We start from the raw sequence: 20755 nt of genomic DNA, 5'->3' as shown, positions 1-20755 counted from the left end.
GACCCCACGGGATGCAAAAACAAAAGGTGACTGCGGAGTTGTGATGAAGCTGCTCCTTTAACAAGATTATTCTGTCCTTGCTCCCCCCCCAGGGGGTCGTAAAGGCAGGAGGTTCCAATATGTCTGGAAGTAGCTACTTCAGAAAGCTTTTAAGAAGTGTTTTTTTAAAAAAACACTTATACAATGAAAGGGGAGTGGCTAGTTCACCCAGTTCAGCGTTTGGTTTGGTTTAGCAAGCTGTTTGTTTGCAGCTGCATGTCAAGTTTTAGCTGGGAACCCAGAGAAGCTGCTGGGGACTCAAAGAAGCAGTTCGACACTAATTCACTGTCTCACTCCTGTAAAAACTGGTATTTGATTTTACCTTTTTTGCCAAAGGGGTATTTATGGGAATGTTGCAGGTATTTGAAACATCATTAAGTAGCATTTTCATGTCGATTGAGTTGTGTTATTCTATATTCTATTGTTCACCTGTAAATAAAATTCTGTTTTGTTTAAAACTGAGTGGTTGGGCCACTCCTTAGTGACTCCGAGAATACCTGCTGAACCTCCTAGAATACTTCCTTATACCTGCTTAAACAACTAGAAGCGTCAAGATCTGAGCTACTTTCTGAAAACGTTTGAGGGGGTCTAGCCTGGTCTAAATCGTATTACATCATCCATGCACATTCAAGGGGCTGAGGTTTCCCCACCTCTATTATCTTCCCAGACAGTGCATTCCAGATTCCCACCACTGAGTGTAAAATGGTTTTCCTCAAAACACCCTTTCAACTTCCTTCCCTACATCTTAATATATAGTAACCAGCTGTTCCCCTTAGTTGAGAGGTCAATGAGGTGGTCTAAATTTGTGTCCATGCACCTCAGATTTTCATACATATCAGGCTCCTCAACTTTCTCTGGTTAAAACAAGGCCACTAGGATCTATTGAGCCTCTCTTCATACCTGAAGCGCTCCATCCCAGGCAATATCCTGGTGAAGGGACAAGGAGAAAAGTGAGGACTGCAGATGCTGGCGCTGGAAAAGCACAGCAGGCCAGGCAGCATCCAAAGAGAAGGAGAATCGACGTTTCAGGCATAAACCCTTCATGAGGAATGAGGCCTCATTCTTGATGAAGGGCTTATGCCAGAAACATTGATTCTCCTAATCCTTGGATGCTACCTGACTTGTTGTGCTTCTACAGCACCAACTCTCAACCTCAACATCCTGATAAATCTCTTTTCTATACCAGTCAGGTCCTTCCGACAGAGAGGAAAGAATATGGAACGAAGGCAGAGATAACTGGAATGCACAGGAAAAGAGTTTATTAAAAAACATGGTTGAGGAATAATAAAAATTGCATGACTCACAAAAGATACATCCCAGTGAAGAAGAAGGACTCCATGAAGGGGATAAACCAACCATGGTTAATAAAAGGAAGTTAAGGCCAGCATCAAATGAATGAAGCAATATATAATAGAGCAAAGATTGTTATGCCAAAGTATTGGGAAAGCTTTTAAACTAACAGATGACCAAAAGGAGGAGGAGAAAATAAATTTAGGAGGGTAGAAGCAAGTAAGAATGAGCAAGTTAAAACTTGTTTAAACGTCTAAAACAGAAGAGGTTCTTGTGGCAGAGTAGTGTCTTCCCTATCTCTCAGCCAGAGGGCTTGGCTTCAAGTCACACTGGTTTCTGAGATGGGTCACAATATCTCGAACAGGTTGATTCAAAGAAAATCCATCAGTCGGAAGAGAGAGACTAAAATGGACATAGCAAATGAAGCAGGGAGAAAAATTTTAAAAATTGGAACCAGGAAATAACAGAGGAGTTGAGTAGAAACATTTCATCAGTTTGCACAGTGGATGGCATTGATAGCATTCCAAAGGCACAACATCATTGGTGTCTGTATGTCTATTAAAGAAGACAACTATCAATGGAGAAAAAGAATTAGGGAAACAAAGTATGAAAGCCCACCAAGTTGCCGAGATTTGATGGATTGCACCTCACAATATTAAAAGGCAATAGCTGCAAAGACAGTTTCGGTACTGGTAGTAACCTTCCAACACTCAGATTCTCGAAGAGGTCCAAACAACTGGAAAACAGCCAACACTTGTACTCAATAAAAAGGGAATGAAAAATTGGAAAAATGTCAGACTCTATCATTTGGAATAACAGAAGAGCATTTCAAAGTACACAATTTTATCAAGCAACATCAACATCACTTCAGAAAAAGGGGAAAAACCATGTCTGACAATTTTTCTTTTAAAAGAACTCCTGTGGAGGTCATAAGCACAATAGATAAGGGAGAAATTGAGTTGATCCAATATGTTTGGATTTCCAAAAAGGCATTTAATACATGAGGCTACTTAACAAGATAAAGGGCCTATGATTTAGAGGTAGCATATTAGCATGAAGAGAGAACTGGCTAATTAACAGAAGATAGAAGTTGGAATAAAGAAGGAGGCATTTTCAGGATGCCAAACTTTAACTAGTGGTATGCTGCACAGATTAGTGCCGGGGCTATAATTAACACATTAATTACTTCAATAAGGATAGAAGGCTGGCACAACAGAGGGCTGAAGGGCCTGTAGTGTGCTGTACTATTCTCTGCTCTATGAATATATATTGCTGAGGTTGCAGATAACACCAAAAGGAGATAGGAAGGCAAGTTGCAAGGACAAGAGAGAGTTTACAGCAAGATGTAAACAGGTTAAGCAAGTGAGCAAAAAAAATTTTTCAGATGTAATACTGCAAGAACCCTCGCTGAATTTTCATTGACGTTCATTTTGTACCTATCTTTGTAACATCAGCAAATTTGCAATCACGCCTTTGTGCCACTCACTTCACCTTCAAATAAACCCTACAGATAAGCCAACGGAACACCCACGGGATCTCAGATATCAGGGTTCTCAGCAGAGGCAGTAATGCAGAAATTCGAACAACTCTGGCAACCATCCAACCCAAACTTTGGGTCCGCTATGTAGATGACACCTTTGTCATCACTAAACAAAACAAATTAGAGGAAACCAAGACCATCAATAATACTCTTACTGGCACAAAATTCACTAAAGAGGAGGAAAAGAACAACAAACTGTTATTCCTAGATGTCGCAACACAGCGAACAGCCAATGAGGAACTTCAAATCAGCATCTACAGGAAAACAACACATATGGACCAAATAGTGAACTACAGAAACAATCATCCCAACATCCACAAACTCCGCTACATTAAAACATTATTTCAACTAGCCACCACAACTGTAGCACAGTGGAACTAAGCAGAGGAAAATTACCAAAACAGCATATTCAAAAAGAACGGGTACTCAATGAACACAGTCTGCCGATTTCTGAGCAACAAACCCAAACAAGCAGACAGAACATGTCCAGAAACCCTAGCCACTCTGCCCTACATCAAAGACATCTCGGAAAGGACTGCCAGACTACTCAGACCCTTTAGAATCTTGTTAGCCCGCAAACCCACCAACACACTAAAACAGCAGCTAATGAACTTGAAAGACCCTACACAGATGAGCAAAACGAATGTCATTTACAAAGTACCTTGCAAGAACTGTATCAAACACTACATTAGACAAACTGACAGAAAACTAGCCACCAGGATACACTAACATCAACTAGCAACAAAAAGACATGACCCACTCTTACTAGTATCCTTACGTACAGATAAGGACAGACACCACTTCGACTGGGACAACACATCCATCCTAGGACAAGCCAAACAGAGACACTCACGAAATTCCTAGAAGCATAGAGTTCAGGGGGTTGGAATGCTATCAACAAACACATGTAAATGGTATCCAAGTCAAACCCCAGAAAAACAGAACAGGAAATGACATCAACCTGAAAAAACCTAATACATAAATAGAAAGCGAGCCATACGACCAGTGCTTCATCCGTAGGCTCACTTATGATGTTACCTCGTAGGGTGTTGAAACGCCAGAAAACAAACCTTCCAGCTCAGCAAGCAAACCAACATCCAGAACCTCAACCGGAGGTACAAAACTTCTCATACCTTTGTCATTTCATTTAAGTCACTGATAGGAATTTGAACATGCAAAATAGTAGCAGATGTAGACCATTTAGCTCCTAACCATTTGACTCCTCAGATCTGTTCCACAAATTCACAAAGATCGCAGGCGAGCAGCTCGTATTCCAAAATTACACGCTCTCATTCACCCCTCAATCTTGGATTCACCTACTCAAAAGAAATCAAGCTAATTCTTAAGATTATTTCATGACCCAGCTTTCATCGTTTTCTGAGGCAAAAACTTCCAAAGTCACAACTGTCAAAAAGTTTCTCTGTCCGAAAAAGGACAATGACAAATCTTTAAAAACATGTTCTAGATCAGGATCGCCCCATAAGAAGAAACATGCTTTCTAAGTCCAACTCGTCAAGACCATTGAGATAATAGAAGCTTCTAAATACCGCAAGGTTCAATGCATCCTCTGAAGACAACCCACTCATTCCAGATATCAATCTGGGAAATCTCTGAACCGCCTCCAATGCATTTGCATCTTTCCTTAAAATCTCACTCACACTTTGAGATGTGGTCTCAGCAATACCCTGTACAACTGACGCATAAAATTATTTAGAAGTTGCCTTTTTGCATTTTTCATACTCCGAAGTGCTATTATACACAATTGAGCAACGTTCCCACCACCAAAATTGCCATTTTAATCCTGCTAACTGCAAGTAATTACATGTGTCAGCAATTCAATACTTACATGTAAAGTCCAGTAAGAGCATGATGTTCAATTTTTATTGTAATAAAAGGATTGAATCCCAGTACTCTTCCTGATATGGTGTCCTAGCCTAAACAATCTTTCCTGACTCATGCACTACAACACTCAAATCCCTCTGTATCCTGGAACTGTAGTAGTTCTTTACTGAAAAAAAAAGTTATTTTTCAATCTGCTTGACAAAGTGAACAACTTCACATTTTCCCACATTCTACTCTGCCAGATTTTTGCTGACTCAACCCATTCACGTCCTACTGCTAACCCCTGATGTCTTTTTCACAACATAATTTCCTACCTACCTTTATGGCAACTAAAAATCACACGTGACTTGCCCTCACTCCCCTCATTCCAGTTAACTATATACATTGTAAAAAATAAAGTTGAGGCCCCAGCACAGAACCTGCACCTGGCATATCCTGTCAATTTGAGAAAAGATCAATTTATGCATCGATTAATCTATTTAATAATTTGATTTTCTACCTGCCAGCCAGCCTTCTATCTCTGCCTAATAACCATTTCACCTACATGTATTTTATGCAAAAAGTTGCAATGGTAGTTCAGCAAAACCCCTTCTACAGAACCACCTTTATCCATAGCACATCTTGCTCCTTCAAAGAACACAAATTGGTTAAAAAGATTGTCCTTTGATAAATCATGCTGATTTTTCCAATTACCGAAGTGTGCAGCTATAAATTTCTTCAAACAAGTTTTGACACCTTCCCCACAACACACATTGAGCTAACTGGCCTACAGTTTCTTGCCCCCTGCCTTTCTTGAACTTGTCCTGCATTGCAGGAATTTTTTTTAAAAAATATGAACACTAATGTTAACTACTAGCTCGCTCACCGGTCCAAAATGATGTGCCCAATGTGTGTTATTGATTAATCTACTTGGTTTTGAGTACTATGCATGTTTAGTCTTTGTGTTTTCTCTTGCTTTCTCTCTCCTATTGGATATACTTCCCTTTCCATTACTTCTTTTAAATTCTCTGTACTCACTTGCCTGCGTGGCACTCATACCTCTGTAAATTCACAGCCCTACAGAACAATTTAAAATGAACAGGATTGTTTTCAGAGGTTCATTTTACTGCCTCAATTTCATGAAACCTTTCACTGCAGAGCCATAGTTAAAGACTGTGGCCTGAACTGTGCAACATTCTAAAGTCGTGACCGCTGCTTATAAAGCAAGAGCAAATTTCAGATTTTGTAATGTATTTTCTACCATTGGTTAAAAAAAAAGGGGCAGATGGGAAATCCCAGGAACCCATCTTTGAAGAACAAAGCTAAGACTGTCCACTAAATCTGTCTCTTCAACAACTTCAGGACTGAAGTAATGAATCACATCAGGGTATCCTGAAAATAGTAGTGCAATTCTTTTAATGATATTTGGATGCTAGTAGAATTGGTGATAAAGCATACTTTAGTCACCTCCTTAAACAATGGGGTGAATCAGGAGATAGGATTTCAAGATGGGACTGTAAACAAAAAGTTAAAAAGATACAGAGATCTAGCTCACTTGCTGCATGAACACACTGTTCTCCCTCATATTTTAGATTTGGACACAAAGAGCAAGCAGCTGTATCTAGGAAAGGCTCAGACTCAATAGAAACTTCGTCTTGATGTGAAGAATTATTTTGTTTTTGTCACTCAAACAAGGCTTCAGTAAACAGTTGATCACAAAAGGACTGTAAAGTGAGTGATATAACACCAGCAACGTTCACTGAACTCTTGAATAGATAAGAGTCTTGGGGAAAACGTTGGAAGATTTCCTTTCAGGTCAGACACATGGTCACACCTTTGTATTCTGCACAATGTCTACCTAGAACACAAACGCAGCAAAGCAAACAGATATTGCTGAAATGCTGAACTTCCGACTCAGAATCACGATTCAGCATAAGAACATGGTTAGAAAAAGTGGCAATAAATTCAAATATTCTCCCAAGTTATTTTGTACACTCCATACTGCTTATGATTCAGCTGTCCATCTTGACAATGCTTTAATCTACTCTGGTCACGTACGTGACTGCACAGAGATGAATATTCCAAGTCAGGGTTTGGAGGAGAGAAAGAACAGAGAAAAGAGGAAGCAAGTGTTTCTTGGACTAGAGATTCCAAACTCTAGTGGCAGATCTTGGTTTCAATAGTGAATTACAAGTTCATTCATATTATGCAAGGCTACATAAACAATATTACACCTTCTCCTGACGTCCTAACATAGTAATGAAACAAAATAATAGACACCTCATGTAAGGATTTTTACCATTTTAAACTGCCCAGAAGGTCTTTCAACATGGATGCAGATTTCACAGTAGCTGGTTTAGGGATTCCTAAACATGGGGTTAGAAATGTGCATGCATGCAGCTGATGAGCTGCCTATTTCCAATTCGTCAGTGTTACATGATTCCTTCAGCTCTAACATAACACAATGCCCAAAACTATAGTGTATATGAAATATGAAATGCAATCAACAATAAGTGTTGCATGTGTTTCAGGAAGTACAAAGGTCATTATAATTAACATTACTTCTGAAGCGCAAAGAGAAAGAAAGAGAGAAAGAAACAAAGAGAGCAAGGAAAAAGAGAGGACAAACCTACCTTCCCAAATAACACTGCCACAGTGGCTTGTTCTGTGATGCCAGCTCAGAATCTTTTGCTCCAAACATTTTTGCTAGCAGTTTAACTACCGCTAAGCGCTCTTCATTATCATTGCTCTAATGAAAAAGAAAGTTAAGAGAATTAATAATCATATACAAGCTTCATTTATCATGCATTTCATAAAATATAAAAATCCCAACTTCACTTCAAATAATTCAAAAAGACAGTTCATCTCTAATTTCTCAAGCTTTGCTAGCAACATTGGTGTCCCACAAGCAAGTGAAACATTACATTTCTTAGGTTGTGAATTGCACCTTTTGTAACTGATGACACCATAACACCTTAAAAAGGGGAGATTGCTGTAACAACATATCAAATGTGCACACAATTTTCAAAAATATATCGGCTTAATTTACAAAAGGAAAAAAAAAATTTGCAGGTGGTGCGTGCGAATATTTTCCACAATTCTTGACAGGTAAAGTCCTGGCCACAGTGGTGCACAAATTGGTGACTTCCTACGCAACCTCCTAACAACGAGGTTAGCTTTGTGTGTTTTTTTCTGAACATATTAATTTCAGCTTCTTCGAGTTAAGAAAATGTACAACTATTTTAATGACCTCCAAAACTCAAAACAGTACTTATTTTGAATGTATATCCCATTTAAGCTTTATTTCAGAAAAAAACGATAGAAAAAGACTCCAAAACTTGCATTTACATTACATTTACAGCACAAATTGAACGTCAGATTAAATGTTAGATAACTATTAGATGAAGCCAAATCCCCTTCTGGTGATGACAGACCTGGCTAAATTTTCATGATATATGTAAGCAGGGTTTTGAACCATTTGCTTCAGCCTTAATTTTCAGGGAGAGATGGTGTTGGTAACTAGGGAATTCTATTTGGGGCAGCGACTGAAGAGAATGGCTTGGGTTTTCTCAATGTTTTGTTAGAAAACATTTCTACTCGCCTAATAATGGATGTCTGATAATTTACTGACAGGTGCAGAGGATAATAAAACGTATGATGAGTATAGCCAGGTGTTATCAGGATACATGCAAAGAAATATAGTTGGTTTTGAATAAGGTCATTGAGTAGTAACTCATGAATGAGAACAAGTGCCAAAGGATCAGTTTATGGGAGACCCCACATAAAAGCCTGGGAGCAAAACCATTGCAAACAGGCTGCTATTGACAATTGAGTTAGAGTAGTTCAGTACTAGGAAGCTATGGAGAAATTAAAATATGGAGTTCTAAGCAAGTTGGGCACAGTAGAAAATGACAATACACTGAGGAACTTGGGAAAAGGAAGAGTCGAAATGGTATAGTAATTGGGGTTGGGGTTGGTTTTATTCAGGATAATTATTTACAAGAAACATAGAAAGGCTGAAGAGGGAATCAGTTATAGTAATAGCTAACAAGGTGACCACTGGTCAAGAGCTTTATGGGGACAATGATTGAGGAACAAGTGATCCATCTTATGGTTAGATAGATAATGGGATGATGTAGGAGAAAGTGAGGACTGCAGATGCTGGAGATCAGAGCTGAAAATGTGTTGCTGGAAACGTTTAGCAGGTCACGCAGCCCTGAAGAAGGGCTCATGCCCGAAACATCGATTCTCCTGCTCCTTGGATGCTGCGTGACCTGCTGCGCTTTTCCAGCAACACATTTTCAGAATGGGATGATGCAGCTCAGCCTAAAATATGTTTTAAAACTGCACAATGTGAGAAAGAAGTGGCCTCGAGGGAAAATAAGGGTCCATGAAGGAATCCAGTTTGGAAAAAGGAACTGGAGGTTAAGCTAAAAGCAAGATGCTTGGGTTCTGTACCAGGTTTAAGAAGGGTGGACAATTATGCAAGTAATGAAATTCTGGAGATAGAATACAAGTAGTCGAGGTGTCAGGCTTAAAGACTGACAATTGTTGAAACACCTCCAGTTTAATTAACTTATTCATCATTATCATTTAATAGTTCTGTGCTGACCCCAATGAGTGATTGGGATTTTGCCCTGATGTTATCTTCAAAACATCCCATAAAATAATGAATTCTTTTGAGGTCAGTCTGTCTAACATCTCTGTCAGATCAAGTACAATTTTAAATGCTTTGTAGCACTGTAGGGTGCTGCAAAACATTGAAATTGTTCCAGACACAAATCAGTAATAAAAACAATTGTCAGGAAACAAAGAGCAATAAATGGAAGAAAGGAAACATTCTTGGCTTAAAATTTAGGCAAAACAGAACAGATGAACAAGCTCATCAGGAATCTGTAGGTTGGTAAAAAAGGAAAGAAAGTAATACCAACAGTAAAAGTAGTTGTAAGAGGGCACAGGAAAAAGACAATATCGAGAAACCTAAAAAACTAACAAGAACTTATGGGACTACAGGAATTTAAACATTCAAGATGGAGATAAAATGCCAGAGTTGTTTAGAAATCAGACAGCTATGCAGGTTGTCACCAAATCCTTACTTTTATTTCTTAAAACAAAAATGTTATAAGTTTTAGTTGCAGGGCTAAAGAATACCAAAAATCCACATATTGATGAAAGAACGAGCAAATACTTGCATGAATATAATTTTAGAATTCAAAACCATTATTTGCAAAACACTCAAGTTTGTTTGTAAAATTTGGGAAGTTGGACATAAAATATATTCAAATTATTTCCAAATTACTTTACCAATTTTAATACTATAAACAATCAATAGCTCAATTCCTATAGAAAAGGCTTTTCCAGTTCAACCATTGTCTTGACATGAACAAAGTTAAACTGCTTCTATACAAGTACACCCATACATCTGAAACCTTGAATGTAAAATTTCAGTTCAAAACTTATTCAAACTGTATTCCAAATGTGAAATTAATTGTTGTGGTTCTGTTCGCCGAGCTGGAAGTTTTTGTTGCAAACGTTTCGTCCCCTGGCTAGGCGACATCATCAGTGCTTGGGAGCCTCCTGCGAAGCGCTTCTTTGATGTTTCCTCCGGTGTTTATAGTGGTCTGTCCCTGCCGCTTCCGGTTGTCAGTTTCAGCTGTCCGCTGTAGTGGTTGGTATATTGGGTCCAGGTCGATGTGTTTGTTGATGGAGTTTGTGGATGAATGCCATGCCTCTAGGAATTCCCTGGCTGTTCTCTGTCTGGCTTGCCCTATGATAGTAGTGTTGTCCCAGTCAAATTCACACACACGCAGACAACAAGCAACATGAATACGACTGGGACAACACTACTATCATAGGGCAAGCCAGACAGAGAACAGCCAGGGAATTCCTAGAGGCATGGCATTCATCCACAAACTCCATCAACAAACACATCGACCTGGACCCAATAAACCAACGACTACAGCGGACAGCAGAAACTGACAACCGGAAGCGGCAGGGACAGACAACGAGAAACACCGGAGGAAACGTCAAAGAAGCGCTTCGCAGGAGGCTCCCAAGCACTGATGATGTCGCCTAACCAGGGGACGAAACGTTTGCAACAAAAACTTCAAGCTCGGCGAACAGAACCACAACAGAAAACTCCAAGCCCCAGAGGAAAGTCATTTAATCAATTAACCGAATAATCAATTATCCGAACAAAATGGTGTTTTTCTATTTCCATGTTTTTAATGATTACGAACGTGTCATCGACATATCTGACCCAGAGTTTGTGTTGAATTTGTGGTAGGACTGTTTGTTCTAACCTTTGCATACCTGCCTCTGCTATGAGTCCCGAGATTGGTGATCCCATGGGTGTTCCGTTGATTTGTTCGTATATCTGGTTGTTGAATGTGAAGTGTGTTGTGAGGCACAAGTCCAGTAGTTTGAGTATGCCGTCTTTGTTGATAGGTTCAGCGTCCTGTTTTCTGTTCTGTATGTTCAGTAGGTTGGCTATTGTTTCTCTGGCTAAGGTTTTGTCAATCGAGGTGAACAGTGCCGTCACGTCGAATGATATCATGTTTTCTTCTTTGTCTATGTGTATATTTCTGATGATGTCCAAGAATTCCTGTGTTGATTGTTTAGAGTGTTTGGATCCGCTGACTAGGTGTTTCAGTTTCTGTTGTAGTTCTTTGGCCAGTTTGTATGATGGTGTCCCTGGCAGTGATACTATGGGTCTGTGTGGGATGTCTGGTTTGTGTACTTTAGGTAATCCATAGAATCTGGGGGTGTTGTTGCTTTCCGGTTTCATTCTTTGTAGGTCAGCTCTGGTTATCTGTCCGTTTTTTTGTAGATTCCTTAGTGTGTTATTTATCCTATTGGTGAGTTGTGGTGTGGGGTCAAATTCCTTCTTTTGGTAGGTGTTGATATCTGCAAGTAGTTGTTGTGCTTTTTGGATGTAATCAGATTTATCTAGGATGACCGTCATTCTGCTTTATCTGCTGGTAGTATGATTATGTTCTTATCGTTTCTTAGTCTGGATACAAAATTGGCTGGCCGAAAGAAAACAGCAAATGGTAGTGGATGGAAAGTATTCGCCTGGAGGTCGGTGACCAGTTCTGTTCGTGGGCCTCTGCTCTTTGTAGTGCTTCCCTCTCCTTGGTGTTGAGGTTATGTGTTTGCCTTTTCCTTATTATCATAGGTACGACTGTTTGTCTCACTGTTTGAAATTAATTATTTGAAATTATAATCTGAAGAAATTGCAGAGTGAAATCCAAACGAAAAAAAAAGTGTTTGGACAAAAACCACCCAGTTACTCTCTGGATTAGTAATGCAGAAAACCCAGAATAATATTCTGCGGACATGGGTTCAAATCTCACTTTGGCAGATTATGTATTTTGAATTAAGCAATGAAATGGAATCAAAAAGCTGGCTTACTGTGAAACTTTTTCCTACTGTTCCTAGAAAAACCCATTAGACTCTAATGTCCTGAAAGGAAATCTGATATCCTTGCATGTCGAGCAGATATGTAACTCCAGATCAATAGCAATGTGGAGGACTCTTAATGGACTTCTGGGCAATTAGGGCTAGGCAATAAATTATTGCCATTGATGTCCATATTTCATGAACAAATTTGGAAGCAATTGTGCCAAAAGTCAAAGGGCACACAGCAAAATAAGTAGAGAGATCTTACTGGTATCCACCTCCCCATCGCAAGAACCTACTAGAATTCTCAATCACAAGTATATGGAATATGTGGTGTACATGGATTTCAGTAAGACATTTTGTTAGGCTCCATACGGTAGACTCATTCAAAGAGTTAGGTGGTATGGGACAGGGAAATTTGTCTGTCTGGATACAAAATTGGCTGGCCGAAAGAAAACAGCAAATGGTAGTGGATGGAAAGTATTCGCCTGGAGGTCGGTGACCAGTTCTGTTCGTGGGCCTCTGCTTTTTGTAGTTTTTCATAAATGACTTGGATAAAGAAGTGGAAGGGTTGGTTCGGAAGTGTGCTGATGACATAAAGGTCAGTGGTGTCATAGATAGTGTCAAGAACTGTTGCAGGCTACAACAAGACATTGACAAGATGCAGAGCTGGGCTGAGAAGTGGCAGATGGAGTTCAACCTGGATAAATGCAAAGTGATTCATTTTGGAAGGTCGAATTTGAATGCTGAATACAGGGTTAAAGACAGGATTCTTTGCAGCACAGAGGTACAGCGGGATCTTGGGAACCACGTACACAGATCCCTCAAAGTTGCCACCCATGTTGATAGAGTTTTTAAAGAAGGTGTATGGTGTTTTGGCTTTCATTAACAGAGGGTTTAAGAGCCAGGAGGTTTTGCTGCAGCTCTATAAAACGCTGGTTAGACCATACTTGGAATATTTGGTCGCCTCATTATAAGAAGGATGCAAATACTTTAGAGGGGGTGCAGAGGACATTTACCAGGATGCTGCCTGGATTGGAGGGCTTGTCTTATGAAGAGAGACTGAGTGAACTAAGGCTTTTCGCACTGAAGAGAAAACGGAAGAGGGGTGACGATAGAGGTGTACAAGGTAGTGAGAGGCATAGGTAGAGTAGATCGTCAGAGACATTTCCCCAGGGCAGAAATGGCTGTCATGAGGGGTCATAATTTTAAGCTGATTGGAGGAAGGTACAGGGGAGATGTCAGAGAATGCGGTAGGTACGTGGAATCCACAGGGAGCAGTAGTAGTAGAGTTAGAGACATGAGGGACATTTAAGCGACTGCTGAACAAGCATTGTAATTTGAGGGGTGTGCAGGTTAGGTTGATCTTCGATTGAGATTAATGCTTAGCACAACGTAATGGGTCAACAGACCTGTGCTGTGCTATACTGTTCTATGTTCTAAAGAAAAAAAATTATAGCACAGCAAAAGAAATATATATATTTAAACAGCTGAAACAGTCAAGGTTTTTTTCAGAAATGAGCAAACTTGTTAATCTGTGATTGGCATTACTGTCCAACAGGCCATTTTGAACAGATTTCAGAAAAAAAAATTAATTATGTACCAAAGAGGTCTATATACCTCTACATCAAAATCTTGTGTCATGGGGCTATGAAAAATAAACATTTGAGCACATTTTTAAACAAAAAAAAAGGACAGTTAATGAGGGGAAATTAATTTTAAAAAATTAAACTACACAGATGTCTGATCAGACCTCCTGGAAATCACTTCTTCCGCATTGAAAAAAAGGAAAAAAAAAGGATATCAAAAATAGCAGATCCAAAACAGTAAGGTGTTAAGTATCAAATGATCGGCAGAAGTTAAAATTAACTCCAGAAAAAGCGACATATTCATCGGGTCACCCTAGAAAAAAAGGATATGATGAAGAAGTTGTCCTTCATGCAAACAAAAATATTGAGTGTGATACAGTAATGAAGGTGTATGATTTTGTCATCTTGTAGCTTATTAGACTATGAATGTGAATATTCTAAAACCCTCGTTCCTCAAAGATTTATATTTGATTTTTGAAACTACCAAGCGCATTTCTAACCTCACCTATTCTATTAAAGACTCTGCGAATTAACCAATGAGTTGAGAGGAACAGAGTTGTTGGGAACGTGGACTTCCAAAAAGCACTGGTGCAGTGACACACAATGAACGCGAGGAAAGTTCCAGATCATAGAATAAAAAGTGGTAGTAGCAAATGTGATACAAAAATCTGGCGAGGATCCCAAACCATCCTTTTAGGTGAGACAAAGGTTCACCTGCCTCTCCTCCAACCTAGTTTACTGTATCCGGCACTTCCGATGTGTTCTTCTCTACTCTGGTGAGACCAAATGGAAACGAAGAAAGTGTTTCACCGAGCATCTCAGCCAGGCATGCAAGGGCAAGCCTGCCCTCTCGGTCACCACTCGTTTCAATTCTCCCTCCCACTCCCTCTCTGACATGTTCATCCTCGGTCTCCTCCACTGCCACAGTGAATCAGACCACAAGTTGGAGGAACACCACCTTATCGTCCTTTTGGACAGCCTGCAGCATGGGGGACTCAACAGTCTCAAATAACCTTCCCACCCATTCCCTGACTCCCCTTCCAACCCCCCCGCTCCTCCCTTCCATCCCCCCCGACTGACCCCTCCTTCGAGCAACCAACCAGATTAATTTCTCCTATCAACTTACCAGGTTGTACCTACCACCTGTATTCACCCATCACCACCTCACCACTCTGCTCCTGTCCTCATTCATAAACTTACCCCCTCTCTATCTGCAATTTCCCCTAACCGCACCGCCAGTCCTGAAGAAGGCTTATTCCCGAAAATTCAGACTTTTCCACTTTCCAGTGCTGCCTGGCTTGCTGTGCTCTTCTCACCTCCAGCTCGTCCACTTTCTATTCGTGGAAGCAACCCTTTCTAGTTACAAAAGAATGCCAGTCGTTTATTTTTATGCAGACAATACAGAACAACCTCGGACCTCCAACATCAGTTATGTGAATTTCGGATTATCCTAACAAGATCAAGGTCCTGTAAAAATGTTATTAAATTTAAATGAAAGCACAGCGACAGCAGGCAGCATGCGGTAGCGGCGGAATTAGGAACAGGGTTGCCACGGGACCCTGTTCCTGCTATTGCTGCCGTCACAGGAACCCTCATCAGTTATTGAAACAAAATACTCCCCACCCACTTCATTTGCATAATCAAGGTTGTTCTGCATTATGTAGAAGTCGATAAAAAATAAAATACAACAGTTTAGGATACATTTACAGAATAATATTGAAAATTTTTAATTTATGCACAGAAACATGGTATAATTATCAAGATATTCAAGCATACTATAAAAATTTCAGAAATTATAGGATCGACTAAACATACTGCTAAAAATAATAATTACCTCAATTGTACTTTTAGTTATCATACTGAACATGAAACAAAACAACGTAACTTCAAAAGTTCAGCAAAATATAACTAGAGAGAGTTAACAGATGTACTGTACCTTAAGTTTAAACTCCAACTGTGGTAACACAGAAAGCAGCAGATGACTGTCAATATTGTATAGCTCAAGGATCAGATCAAACACATGCTCTGATAGATCACTGATGGAGGTCTTTCCCAGCATTAAAACCTGGTTAAAAAACTGTTGACAAAAATAAAGTTACTTAAAATGATTTGAAATTCACATCAATTTTCTAACCACGCAGACTGAAAACATGCATGTTATAGAGTGGTGCAGAAAAATGAAGTGTTTGATGAGCAAACAAGCAATAACTAAATGCCTATTAAAAACACTGTTTTCCTTATTCGCTTTTTAATATGGCAAGCTCAGAATTCTCAGCAAGTTACATTTTTGCGCACAAATCACACTTTAACACAAATGGACTCCAGGAGTTACAAATGCTGAAGACGTAACTGAACCAGAACACTTGAGATCTCAAACTAAAACATCATACAACCAATACAATTACATAAATCCATTGCTACACTCAAAAATTAAACTATTGCAGCACTTCAAAATACCAGTATATTACAACATTTAGTATTTGATGAGGTGACAACTACAGTTATGCAGTCAAATGTAGAACCAGTGCTCCCAAAACGTAAATCACATGGATACTTTTCCTCGCAGTTATTGTGAAGAGAGGAATATTGGACAGAACAGGAATGGATTATTCTTTACTTTTCAAATACTACCATGGAGTCTTGTAACTACCACTTAGGATTATCTCAAGACCTGTATAAAATAGAGTCATAGAGAAGTACAGCATGGAAACAGACTCTTCTGTCCAACATGACTATGCCGACCAGATATCCTAACCCAATCTAGTCCCACCTGCCAGCACCCGGTCCATATCAGTCTAAACCCTTCCTATTCATAGACCCATCCATATGCCTTTTAAATGTTGCAATTGTACCAGCTTCCACCACTTCCTCTGGCAGCTCATTCCATACACGTACCACCCTCTGCATGATAACATTGCCCCTTCGGTCCCTTTTATATCTTTCCCCTCTCACCCTAAACCTATGCCCTCTAGTTCTGGACTCCCCCACCCCAGGAAAAAGACCTGCCTATTTATCCTATCCATGCCCCTCAATTTTGTAAACCTCTATAAAAGGTCACCAGTCAGCCTCCGACGCTTCAGGGAAAACAACCCCAGCCGATTCAGCCTCTCCCTACCTCTCAAATCCTCCAACCCTGGCAACATCCTTGTAAATCTTTTCTGAACCCTTTCAAGTTTCACAAGATCTTTCCAATAGGAAGGAGACCAGAATTGCATGCAATATTCCAACAATGGCCTAACCAATGTCCTGTACATCTGCAACATGACATCCCAACTGAATCTGGAACTTGTACTTCTAATTCAGCAGTGCTACAAACTAAGTCAACGTGTCTCAATTTTACATTTGGATTGCACTGCATGAAGAAAAAAGTTTTTTGTTTTTAAAGGAATGAAAAGAAAGTCATTCATTCCAGCAAGCCGAGCTCCTCTAATTAGAAATGGATTCACCTTTCCATTGTACTTATAATCAAACACCTCCACTCACAGTCTTACAACTTGATATCACCACTTAAAATCAAGTCAAAAATGCCCAAGCCGGAAAAAAACCCATCAAATCATAATTTGCACTACAACCTAAATATAGTAGAACGGAGTCAAGATCTGATAGCTGTAAAAGTACCATCAATTAAAAATGGACTAAAAAAATTGGCTAAAAAGTAGAAATAGATAAACTGGCCTTCAACTGAAATACGAATAACTCCCATGCAAGACATCACCAGTATTTAAACATACTTAACTCTCTGCTGATGCAATAAAACAAAGAACTGCTAATGCTGGAAATCTAAAGCAACAATACAAATTGCTGGAAAAACTCAGGAGGTCTGGCAGCACTGTTGGAGACAAAGCAGTGGTAATGTTGAATCCAGTGATTCTGTGAATCAGTGTCTAAAGACGGGTCACTAGACTCGAAACGTCAACTCTGCTTTCCTTCCATCGATGGAGCTGATCTCACCATTGATACTACATCCTATGAATTACAGATGGTACTTCTATAACATGATAATTGCATTCTTGTACAACCCCATGTCATAGAAAAATTGCGCTTTATAAACAGTGCTTCAAGTGTTGGTGATGTATTCATATTACAACCAACACACGCTTTAAAAGTTCATGCTTTAGAAACAGTGTTCCCAATTCGTTAACCGCATTATAGCAAAGTCACATTAACAAAATGCATGTTACAGCAGAACAACCAGAAATAAAGAAGGGCACACTAAAAGCATCGGGCAGAGAATTTTAAACTAAGGGATGGGAATACAACATCTGCGGCTATGTTGTTTCAGATGGCAGAAGCAATGCAGTTGGAAGGTGTTTCGAAGAGGCCTTGCTAAATTGCTGCATTGCATATTGTAGGTGGTAATACTGTCAATTGTTGGTAGAAGTAGGAAACAGGAGCATAGGAACAGGAATATAGACTTTTCAGCCTATCAAGGCTGCTCCAATCTTAGCCAATCCTCTTGATTAATACTGCTTGGCTGCAACATCTCCACATCCCCAAGTGTTATTTGTCATGATAAATCTATCAATTTCCATCTTGAACATATATCGTGACAGAGCACCTACAGTCCTTCACATTCCAAATCCTTGTTTTCCTCTCTGGGCTCCATCTCACTTCTCATCTTCAGCATCTATACCAATCACAATTCCGATGCTTACATAAAGTTGAGGAAGCAAGGATTTGGCATAGCTTTAGAGGATTATAGGGTAATTAGCAAAGAACTCAAAAATGGACTGAGGAGAGCTAGGAAGGGGCACGAGAAAGCCTTGGTGGGAAGGATTAGGGAAAACCCAAAGGCATTCTGCACATGTGAGGAATAAAAGAATGAGCAGCGAGAGGGTAGAGTCGATCAGGAATACTAGTGGGCACTTGTGCCTAGATCTGAAAAAGGTAGGGGAAGCCCTAAATTAGTTTTTTGCTTCAGTATTCACTAGAGAAAGGGAGCTTGTTGATCGTGAGAACACTATGGACCAGGTTAATAGGCATGAATATATTGATATTGATATGGAGAAAGATGTGCTGGAAATTCTGGGAAGCATCAATATAGATAAGTCCCCAGGCCAGACCAAGGTTACTATGGGAAGCAAGGAATGAGATTGCTGCGCCTCTGGCGATGATGTTTAAATCCTCACTCTCCACAGGAATAGCACTTGATGATTGGAGGGAAGCGAACGCTGTTCCTCTGTTCAAGCAAGGGAATAGGGAAATCCCTGGGAATTACAGACCAGTCAGTCTTAAGTCTGTGGTAAGAAAGGTACTGGAAAGGATTCGGAGAGATGGGATTTATGACTATTTGGAAAAACAGTTTGATTAAAGATAGTCAGCATGGCTTTGTGAGGGGCAGGTCATGCCTCAAATCTTATTGAGTTCTTGGAGGATGCGACAAGACATGTTGATAAAAGGTCAAGCAGTGGATGTGGTGTACATGGATTTCAGTAAGGCATTTGATAAGGCTGGAGAAAGTGAGGACTGCAGATGCTGGAGATCAGAGTCAAAAGGTTTGGCGCTGGAAAAGCACAGTTGGTCACGCAGCATACAAGGAGCAGGAGAGACAATGTTTGAGCACAAGCTCTTAATGTGGAATAAGGTTCTGTACAGTAGGCTCATTCAGAAAGTTAGGAGGTTTGGGATACAGGGAAATTTGGCTGTCTGGATACAAAATTGGTTAGCCGAAAGAAGACAGCAAATGGTAGTGGATGGAAAATATTCGCCTGGAGGTTGGTGACCAGTGGTATCCTGTAGGGATCTGTTCGTGGGCCTCTGCTCTTTGTAGGTTTTTATAAATGACTTCGATAAAGAAGTGGAAGGGTTGGTTAGTAAGTTTGCCGATGACAAAAAAGTCAGTGGTGTCGTAGATAGTGTCAAGAGCTGTTGCAGGCTACAACAAGACATTGACAAAATGCAGAGCTGGGCTGAGAAGTAGCAGATGGAGTTCAACCTGGACGAATGCAAAAGTGATTCATTTTGGAAGGTCGAATTTGAATGCTGAATACAGGGTTAAAGACAGGATTCTTTGCAGCACAGAGGTACAGCGGGATCTTGGGAACCAAGCACATAGATCCCTCAAAGTTGCCACCCATGTTGATAGAGTTTTTAAAGAAGGTGTATGGTGTTTTGGCTTTCATTAACAGAGGGTTTAAGAGCCAGGAGGTTTTGCTGCAGCTCTATAAAACGCTGGTTAGACCATACTTGGAATATTTGGTCGCCTCATTATAAGAAGGATGCAAATACTTTAGAGGGGGTGCAGAGGAAATTTACCAGGATGCTACCTGGATTGGAAGGCTTGTCTTATGAAGAGAGACTGAGTGAACTAGGGCTTTTCGCACTGAAGAGAAAACGGAAGAGGGGTGACGATAGAGGTGTACAAGGTAGTGAAAGGTGTAGGTAGAGTACATAGCCAGAGACTTTTCCCCAGGACAGAAACGGCTGTCATGAGGGGTCATAATTTTAAGCTGATTGGTGGAAGGTATAGGGGAGATGTCAGAGGTCGGCTCTTTACCCAGATTGTGTGTTGGGTATGTGGAATCCACTGGCAGCAGCAGTAGTAGTAGAGTCAGAGAAATTAGGGGCATTTAAGCAACTCCTAGACGAGCACGTGGCTGACAGTAAATTGAGGGGGTTGTAGGTTACGTTGAGGTCAGATTAAGATAAATGGTCAGCACAACATAGTGGGTCGAAGGGCCTCGACTGCGCTGTACTGTTCTACGTTCAATCAGTTCTGAAGGGTCACAGAAGCAGAAACATTAACTGTTTTCTCTCCAACCTACTGAGTGTTTCCAGAAAATCTTTCAAGTTGCACGCACTGCATGTCAGGCATGGTTTTGCTAGTGTCTTCAAAAGCAGGATATGAGAGAGAACGACAGACCAAATATTTTAAAATCACCCAGCAGACAAAGTCAATGATGGTAATCCTACTGCTGAACAGAACTTTGCAGTGTGCAACAGTTATTTTGAACAAGGCACCAGCTACAAGATTTTTTAAATTAATATGCACACATTCCATAAATTCACTTCCAGTAAGTGCGATATAAAGATCTTAACGCTATTTAAAATGGGGTTATGCCTCAACAGCAGCTAG

At 40.1% G+C, this 20755-nt stretch overlaps 1 protein-coding gene across 1 annotated transcript in view; it reads right to left on the bottom strand.

Annotated features, from left to right (window-relative positions):
• Positions 1-20755, bottom strand: part of LOC122551064 (sister chromatid cohesion protein PDS5 homolog B-like) — a 200162-nt gene that overhangs the window by 156170 nt on the left and 23237 nt on the right. The window contains exons 2-3 of the mRNA XM_043692706.1: positions 15617-15757; positions 7324-7439 (exon numbers count right to left, since the gene is read on the bottom strand). Of these exons, the coding sequence (XP_043548641.1) occupies positions 7324-7439; positions 15617-15757 (257 nt within the window). The remainder of the gene's footprint in view (positions 1-7323; positions 7440-15616; positions 15758-20755) is intronic.

This window comes from Chiloscyllium plagiosum, chromosome 6 (genome assembly GCF_004010195.1).
Source record: "Chiloscyllium plagiosum isolate BGI_BamShark_2017 chromosome 6, ASM401019v2, whole genome shotgun sequence".
NCBI lineage: Eukaryota > Metazoa > Chordata > Chondrichthyes > Orectolobiformes > Hemiscylliidae > Chiloscyllium > Chiloscyllium plagiosum.
The sequence above is the reverse complement of the archived record's forward strand: the minus strand, read 5'-3'. Positions and strand labels throughout refer to the sequence as shown.